Source organism: Puntigrus tetrazona, chromosome 4 (genome assembly GCF_018831695.1).
Source record: "Puntigrus tetrazona isolate hp1 chromosome 4, ASM1883169v1, whole genome shotgun sequence".
In the NCBI taxonomy this organism is placed as follows: domain Eukaryota; kingdom Metazoa; phylum Chordata; class Actinopteri; order Cypriniformes; family Cyprinidae; genus Puntigrus; species Puntigrus tetrazona.
Window position 1 is genome coordinate 4,237,029 of NC_056702.1, and position 9,457 is coordinate 4,246,485.

Below are 9,457 nucleotides of genomic sequence, written 5' to 3' on the forward strand. Positions count from 1 at the left end.
CACCTCAGATTCCAAATAAATAGGACAATATTTGTCTGAATATTCCATCTTAACAAGCTATACATCAAAGAAAATATTATTCAGATTTCAGGTGATGTATAAAATTCAATTTGGAAAAAATGACCCTTATGACAGGTGTTGTGATTCATGGTAATATATATATATATATATATATATATATATATATATATATATATATATATATATATATATATAAATTATATTTATATTATATTGTATAATAATATTTAAAATACATAAAATTATAATAAAAAGATAATAATGTAATAAATCATGTAATAAAAACTATGAGATCCTTTTTTGAAAATCTATAAATCTGAAGAATAAAAAAAATAGACTACGGGGGTGGCACATCTTACCCCACTCTCCCTAACACTTAAGTCATCAGATAAAGGATTGTTTGTGTTCAATTGTACAGTACATTTATGTGAATGTGAAATATATACAGCATGCCATTGATATATTACATCAGCAAAGGAACTGCATCTACATCTACACAAGTGTCCAATACAGAAATAATGAATGTATCCTTTTTACGAGCGTTGCAAATCTTCAAAATCCGATTTTACATCATGTGGGCAAATTTATAAAGTTCATACGCTAACGGACTACTTCCAATACCGCTTGGCTTAACAGCTGCAAAAACCGTAATTGCTTCTTACAATGCATTCCCTTCATTAGTTTTCATCTTACAGTTGCTGTTAAACCTCAGGCCAAAAAAATTGCCACCAGCAGCCGAGCAAAAATATCTACAGTCTGTTCTGTTTAATTAAATCTGATAGACTCGAGCAGAGAAAAAAAAAATACAGCTTCATATCCACTGGTAATAGTTTGTGATGGCATGAAGCTGGGCTGGAAATAATACATAAGGTGTTCAGAGAGTTTTTATCGTGTAACACTGGGTTTCCTCTAGGCATCATACTTTTTTCCCGCCCTGTGGATCTGCTGGTACAAGGTCATGGAGAATGCCATCCCAAGCAGCTGCAGAACAGAGAACATGACATCAACGTGGGTGTGCATCAAACAGGATGTGACATCATTGGAGGAAAAGCTCCAAAACATTCCAGGATGAGTGTAATTGTAATAATTGTACCTGTAAGACCAGCACACACATTGCGATGGTCCCGAGCAAATGTTTGTTATCGTTTAGCCATTCTTCCACCTTCTCATAGCAGCCCTGAGAGTCAGAAAGAAGACGTGCGTAGCAACATTATGAGTAATGCTGGCTGGGGAGGTTATTTTGAAAGTGTTTATAAATTGTCAAACTTTACAATGTGTACCACATTCGGAATTTAAAGTAGCTAAACAAGTTCCACAATCTTGTACATAGTCAGCTATAGTGTAAGCAAGTAGCTGACTACATTAAACTAACACTAACAAAGAGAGAAAAAGCTCATCAAACACCAGTACAATTTTTTTTTCCAAAAGGTATAATATATAATAGATATTAATAATAGATATTTAATAGACAAATTAAACAACTGTAAGGTTACTAATAATATTTGATTTATATGCACCAATAAACTTTAACGGACACAAACAAATCTACCGAATACTCCAATTGATTGCAGAAAATTAGTCTGGCTGGTCTGATTTTTTTCGGATTTTTTTTTTTGCAATGATGTGCTTAAAAAAAAAAAAAAAAAAAAAAAATATATATATATATATATATATATATATATATATATATATATATATATATATATATATATATATATATATATATAATCAAAGCAAATATAAAAAAACTAATTTAATTAAATAAAATATTAATACAATACAATACAAAACAAATCAGAGAAAATATTAAAATAAAATTGGAGAAGTTTAGAGAAGATTAGAGAGACTATTTAAATGAAATAAAATACAATATAAATAAGATTAACTAGTACTAACTTCTAAAATTTTAATTTGAGGAGATATTTGTATTTTTCCATTTTAATAAGACAAAATTTACATTTTTATGAAATAAAATACCCAGCCATACCTGTGACCAGAAAACATTAGTAGTGTTGCGACCGCACTCTCTGTAATGTTCCTGGCAGCATCTGTCTGGAACTGTTTTCTCCTGCAGGGCATCATGCCAGTCTGTGTGCCCAGTTACACCACAACACTGCCACTGAGAGACAGAGGGAATATTCAGATTCATTATTTACACACAGAGTGAAGAAAATTTCTGCAGACGCCTGCATATTGTTCAATACTGGAGGGCTTCCTGAGTTATCTTCCATAATTCTGTGGAGAGCAGCTGTGGATAAGATGTGGCCCAATCAACCAGCTGAACTCACAGTGACCCGCCATTACTGTCACTGATGACCGTACATCACACCTGCACCCATCCACACACACCTCAGCTTGGATAATGTTCCAGGCGTTGCGGAGACCGATGTTATTGTCCGTGTTGTAGAGCCTCAGGCCGTCTTTCAGATCCTGCTTAGCGTTCTCGCTCACCTGCAGAAAAAGTTTAGTTACACAAAGCACTTGTAATCCGAATAGGAGTTACGGAGTGAATTTTTGGAAAAAAAGAAAACTAAGAATCCTGAGAGAGTAAACCAGTATAGCAGGCTGTTGTTGTTGTCAGGATTCGAGTGGGTAATGAAAGTCTGTGCACGGTGGGTGGTTAGATGTGTGCTCGTGTGTGTGTGTGTAAAAGCTAGATTGAGGGGGTGTGTGTTACGCTTGTTGTTCATACTGTACCTTGTCCGTGTACACGAAGAAAAGGATGAGCAAAATCAGCTCTGCCAGCAGAATAATCAACAGAACAATGAAGAACTGCAAGAAAAAAGACAGCTAAGTGAGTAAACTATTTATATCCAACAATACAAAGTTGTACATATGTATATACATACATTATATATATATTACTTAATATAAAAATGTCAAATAAACACATTCCATTACTATCAATAAAATGTGACCATTAACTGAAATAAAAAAACTAAATAAATAAAATAAACAAAAATGTATTGTATGTACATACATATTATATACGTATATATATATACGTATATATATATATATATACACACACACACACAAACACATACATACATATATATATATATATATATAAAAATTAAAAGTTTTTTGTGACTCAACTAAACAATGAAATATTCATATGCTTTGTAGCATAACGGAAATTTTAATTTCAGCACCTGAGAAGAGCAGTTAAAAATGCAGCGACAGCTGAAGTGATGAAGTAAGTTTTTAGAAGTTTACTTTATGGAAAACAAAGTTAAAACATAAAATGCATAATTAAAACAGAATTTGCAAAACCTGACATCCAAGGATTACACTAACCCAGGTTAAAAATAACTCTGGATTAACAATACATTCCTTATGCAAGTGTGCATTGCGGGAGTTCAGGTGTTGACTTACACTCAGCAACAGGCACTTGTTCTCCTTGATGGCACCGAGGCAACCAAGAAAGCCCGTTACCATGACGACGGAGCCCAGGGTAATGACCAGATTGGCGGCTGAGAGGGAGGGGAAGGAGGGGGAGAAGGTGGCAAAACTGCCCTGAGAAACGGACAGCCATATTCCCACACCTAACAACCCGCAGCCCGACAACTGAGAAGAGACAGACAGCAGAAAGCATTTCACGTTAATAAACAGACAGAAACTCATTCATTATGGATCAAACACGCATAAACATTCAGTTTGACAGGGTTTCTTTAGGCTTTTACGTGTCCCAAAGTGTAAAACCGACTCTCCGGTTTCATTCGCTGAAGTCAGTAGGTCTCAGGAGGAACTAAGAGGCACTTCCTGAACTCAGGTTCACTCAAGGTGAGCTGTACTTACTGTTTCAGGACGGATTAGGATGTGTGTGCGCATGCCTGGCCAACAAAACGATACCTGTGTCAGCTCTCCCTGCTGTGAGAGCAATATAAATGCTAATGGGTCCGCAATAAAAGGTTGTTGTTGAGTATCGAAGTGTGAATTTTGTGTGTGTCTAGATCGTAGAAGAGTAGAAGGTGTGCTTGTTGGGGAGAAACTCTCTAATTTCATGCTCAGGTAACCGAAATGTACTCCAGTTTGCTAAAGGCCAGGCAAAGGGAAAAGTTATGAAACACACCTGGACAAGTTCTAACAGAAAACCAGAATACGCTGTATTAACGGCACAAACTGCTACATATGTACCTGCAAAAGTGGATTTTATACAATAAATGTCAAAATGCTTTCACTGTTTTATCCCAACTATACTGCAAGTAAGCCAGTTGTAGGATGATTTACAAGTTCACATTTATAGATAACACTGCACAGCAAGACAAAGTTATATTTATTTTACACTCTGACTTATTTCCGTGATATGGCAAAAAAACAATGAATATCTGATGTTAAGATATAATGCAAGATTATTTAATACAAATGAATATGAAAAATACTAAATATTACATATACATATAATATATACATGCCTATATACTGAGACACCTGTTTTCACAGGCTAAAATATGGTTTTAAGTCAGTTATTTCTATCTTTCACTGTTGTGTGTCAGTAGGAAAGATCAGTTTACATTTCCTAACATTAATTTTGCCTTTAACTGTAATAATCCAGTGAGATTTTTTGTTTGCAGAAGGAGTCAACGGCCAGTTCTCCACACAGAGATAATGCACAATATAATCTTTCTAAAGATTATATTAAACTGTGTGTTCTGAAAGATTAAATATGTATAAATATAAATGATATGAATTCATGAATTAAAAAAATCATGAAATATTTTTAAGGTTTTCAAATGTAAAATTTAGCAGGGCAAGATGTTCTCTGTTAATCCTTCCTTACACAACGTGTGTCATTGCGAGATATGCCCCACAGTGCAGCGGTCTGGCTCCCCACACACTCTTCTTTTGAGTGTAACTGAAGGTGAAAAGCTGTGTCATTCAGTTCCTCGAGAAAATACCCAGCATGCACTTTGAGAATCACTGAGAACCACGAAGAATCTGAAATGACAGAACCCTTGTGCACGGAAAATGATGAGTATGAAAAATAAGAGATAAAACAGGTGTGTGTGTGTGTGTGTGTGTGTGTGTGTGTGTGTGTGTTGTGTGAGAGAGAAAAGCAGCAGAGCAAGTCAGAAAAATAGGTTAAAGATGCTGAAAACTTTAAAACCATGAAAATGAAAAGTATGGCACAGTAATCAGAAAGTCTGTGAGGAAATAATTAGGGAGCAAATGCAAGCATGGAAAAATAAGCCAAAGAGCACACAAACTAGAAAATAACAGAATAAAACATAAACAGGAAGAGCACAGAGTAGGACTATTCTGTCCACAGGAGCAGACAGCTTTTAACCTAAATTTTAGTATTCATGACGCACTACCAGAATGTAGACACACACAAACAAATTGAATTCAATCTATTCTCTCTGCCTTTGGAAAATCCTACATAATGAGTTTGTTCTTAATCTAATCCTGCATTTCAAATTGGGGGACTATTCATTCCAGAGGTTTTCTTTATAGTGCACTGCATTTAAAAACACATAGACCGAGGTAGGCATTTACTAGATAAATGGTCTGAAGCAGCAGCAATCAACACAATCAAGGTGCGTGAAGAGGAGACTGAGGAAAAGCAGGGGAGTTGGGTCAGGATGGAACGTGAAAAACTAGGCTAAAAAGGACCAAGGACAGGGAAGGGTAAGGAAGGAACAAGGTGTAAGAAAAAGCAAGAAATAAACAGGAAAATCCAAAATACTGTAACTGGCCTAGGTAATAAAAGATAATGAACAGAGGGGGAAAAATGACAAGAAAGAGGTATGAAAAGAAAATAGGCAGAAAACGTCTGAAGAAATGGAAAAAAGAAGAAAACAATGACAGGCAGAAAATTTAAAAAAAAAAAAGGAATAACAGGAAAAGGGATAGCAAAGGAAATGAGAAAGGAAATGGATAGAGAATTACAGAGAAAAGAAAAGTGATAGAAAAGGAATTGACAGAAATAAAAGCAATAGTAAAACAAACATGAAAAAGGAACTGAAAGGATAACAGATAGGAAAGGAAGCAAAGGTGGAGAAGAGAAGAACAGAAAAGGGCAAGAAAGGGAATGAAAAAAGACAGTACAGGAATAAGGATTACAAAGAAAATTAAAACAGAAAGGAGCAAAATAAATCAATACAAAAAGACAGGAATGAAAATGAAATGAAAGAAAGTATAATACTAAGGAGCAGGAAAGAAAGAATAGAATAGAAAGAAAATTAAATGACAAAGGAAAGGAACAGATAGGAAACGGAAAGGAAAATGACAGCAAAAAAATTAAAAAGGATACTGAGGAAAGGACTTTTTACTAAACGCAGGCAGCACTGATGAATAAGCTTCAGAAACATACCAGAGAAGAGCCAGACAAGTTGAGTCAGTTGTTCATGTTAATAACACATCCCACATGCAAAACTGACCTCACACCCACTAATGAGTGTACTGTGTGTTTGTGACCTTGTGCAGAGTGAAGTGAGTCTGGCCTTAACTTTCTGACTCATGTATTAAACATAGAGCTGAGAGCCATCAGGCTCAGTAATGTCAAGCACATGAAATATAGATTACCAGCGACCTAAAACACCTCCTCTATTCCACTCAGAAACATCATTTGCTCCCCATTTACATTCAATATAAAAATACAATAAAAATCCACACAGTAGATCAGGGTTTTTGTCTCATGTTCTGAAAAGACTTTATTCAGCGCCTCTGTAAACCTTGTAATTCTAAACAGAAACGTAATTTCTCTTTAAAATTAAATTCCTGTGAAGCAAAAAAAAAAAAAAAAAAACACAAACCATTCCATCTCAAGGTAATTCTATATAAAGCCTTCAAATGACTTTTTCTTTCTATCTCACTCCTCCATCTTTCTTTTTATTCCCTCTCCGCCCCGCTGTTTAAAGTGTACAGTGTAAAATCTTCAGGCATTTGCAATCTTCACATAATTTTCTAATTCTTTTATGTTCCCTTTTCCATCATTATATGGGTGTATATGTGGGTGTGTGTATGCAGTGGGAGATTTTAGATCAGTCGGGGGATTTTTCTCAAGTTTCCTGCTCGCGATTGGGTGCTTCCGTCATTAAACTGGCTCCGAATCAAACAAACAACAACACACAGCAGATCAAACGAACGAAATCTCACAACTCACAGAACCGTAAACTGACACACAGACTTCCTGTGGCAGATACACAACAACAACAACATAGACACAGATGACTGATAGTTAAACTGGAGGCCTATAGGAGCTGTTAGAATGAAAAAGGCGGGGGGATTTGTTTGAGTGCTCTAGCTGAGATGAATATGTATTACTGCCTTTGATCTGAAAGCATTTAACACCTACTGATGAACCTACTTTTCTCTCACTGCAGCACACGTGTCTGACATGTTCACGGACATACAGATTTTCTCCAAAATTATTACAAGAGCATTATACCCATTCAGACTGATTTCTGAGTTTTTAAATGTATAATTCATATATTTGAAAATTAAAGATGTAATTAAAGTGTAACTGGAATATCCTACACATTTTGAGGCATGCATTTCCATGCGTGAGTTTCTAGTTGTTTATGATTTATTGGAATCTTTATAAACTGGCTGCAGTCACAACTACCAGTTTCTAGCCACTGATGTATTTTATAGCTGAATGATACTAGAAACATATTTCTCTAGCTATTTCCATGACTTGGGATTTAATTAATATCTATGTTGTTGTTTTTTTTTTTGTAGGTTAAAACTGCTATTTTTATTTTATCCGTTAATTTTTATTACTGTGGGGTCCTGCTGCGTGCAGCTTTGGAAAATAAACACATAGTATATGCAAAAAAACACAAGCATATTATTATCCCACGCTGCATGCATCCGACAAACATCCGCATGAAAATCAAACTGCTCAAAAAAAGCGCTCTGGTTGAGAACATTTTAACTGGAAAAAGAATAATGAAAGGACTCGTATTGTAAGGAAAAGTAGTGGGTTTGTTTCTTACAGACATGCAGATTTTCACTTCATAAGATGTTAACTGACGGACTGAAGTTTACTTGTGGATTACTGGGAAGTTTTTATCAGCTGTTTAGACTCAAAAACAAAATCGTCTTCATGTTGGTTATGAGCATTTTTGGGCAAATTATTCCTTTAATTTTTCCTATTTAGGATTCACACAATTCTCCATCTCCATGTATGAGCGATAATAATAATGCTTGACTTGCCTAATGATCTGTCCCAAACTGATATCATTGGCTGAGCCAGAAACATTGTTAAAACATTCAAACAAGTCCCACAGAGACATCATGCTCACTTTTTCGGGGAAATCATTGTACAAACTGTTTACTTATAGCAGTCTCTGCACATTAAACTTTGACAAGAGAAGGCATTTTGACATCAAGTAAGTGTGGATAATTCATACTGTGATTCGACACTCACCCAGAACAGCAGGTTGAAGAGGAACATCATGTATTTCACACAGCACAGGCATCCACGAGCCATCTTCAGCTTCTCGAACTCTAGGAGCAACACAAACGACAAGTCCAAGTAAAACACAACGTACTTCCCACCGCAGACACCCGCTTATCCTGAGGCTTCCTCCAGGTGGGACGGCGACCACGGTACTGGTCACTCTGTGCCGCTTGATCTTTGACATTTGACCCCCGGGAGCCGTAGAAGGCCCCCACGGCCAGGCGGTGACCCCGATGGGCCGCCCGGGTGAATTCTGATTCTGCGCTGTCCAATGAAGGGCTCCGCTGGACCTCGGATTCGTGGCTCTCACACCTCTGCATCATCGGATGAAGGCCGAGCGGAGGGCATGTTTTACACACACACACTCACACAAGCTGCAACTTAACAAACGTGTCCAAAGTTGCCATTTGAAAAGATTTGACAAACCGCCGTGCTCACAAAAACACAAGAGCTTCAGAGGACACAGATCTCAGGTTTCTCGAGGTTGCAATTCCTTTGCACTGAGAACGTCTTTCTCCTGGTGCTTCCTATTTGTCTTTTCGCCCTTTGCGCTGTTCCTATTGTGCATGCAGGAAAGCAGAGCATGTGCTTTCAACTTTCCCCGCTCTCGCTCCATCGCACTCTTTCATTGCTCTGCGCTGGCATGATTCGCTTTGCTGCATGTACCACTTTTTTCTCCACACGCTCTTGCTTCCCTGCAGTGCTATTATTAGAGATCTCCTCCCGGCTCTTCCCATCCCAACTAGTGCTCTGTCCCTCTCTCCGCATCCTCCTACCTTCATTCGTTCATCCCTCTCTCTTTTTCTTTGGCTCCTCCTCCTGCACTCTGGCCAATCTGTTTGCAGGTCAGTGGATGCGTTATCTCCCTTCCCATGTACCTCTGAAAGTATCAGTAGCCAAGCGGGAAAATGAAAGCTGATTGAGGGAATAAATCAAATCCTACACACAATATTGCAGAGATAAGACATACCACATGTATGTCTTATCTCTGCAATATTGTCTTTGTGTACATGCCATCTCGCTGAA

General features: G+C 37.0%; 1 protein-coding gene across 1 annotated transcript; it reads right to left on the reverse strand.

The window, feature by feature from the left end:
* Window positions 1-756: 756 nt before the first annotated feature.
* On the reverse strand, window positions 757-9,148 carry tspan9b (tetraspanin 9b). The gene is given in 8 exon segments (XM_043236028.1): window positions 757-1,002; window positions 1,115-1,198; window positions 2,009-2,140; window positions 2,371-2,472; window positions 2,719-2,793; window positions 3,400-3,591; window positions 8,399-8,532; window positions 8,535-9,148. Coding segments are annotated over 8 exon segments (1,011 nt in total). The 5' UTR covers window positions 8,755-9,148; the 3' UTR covers window positions 757-930.
* Window positions 9,149-9,457: the final 309 nt, after the last annotated feature.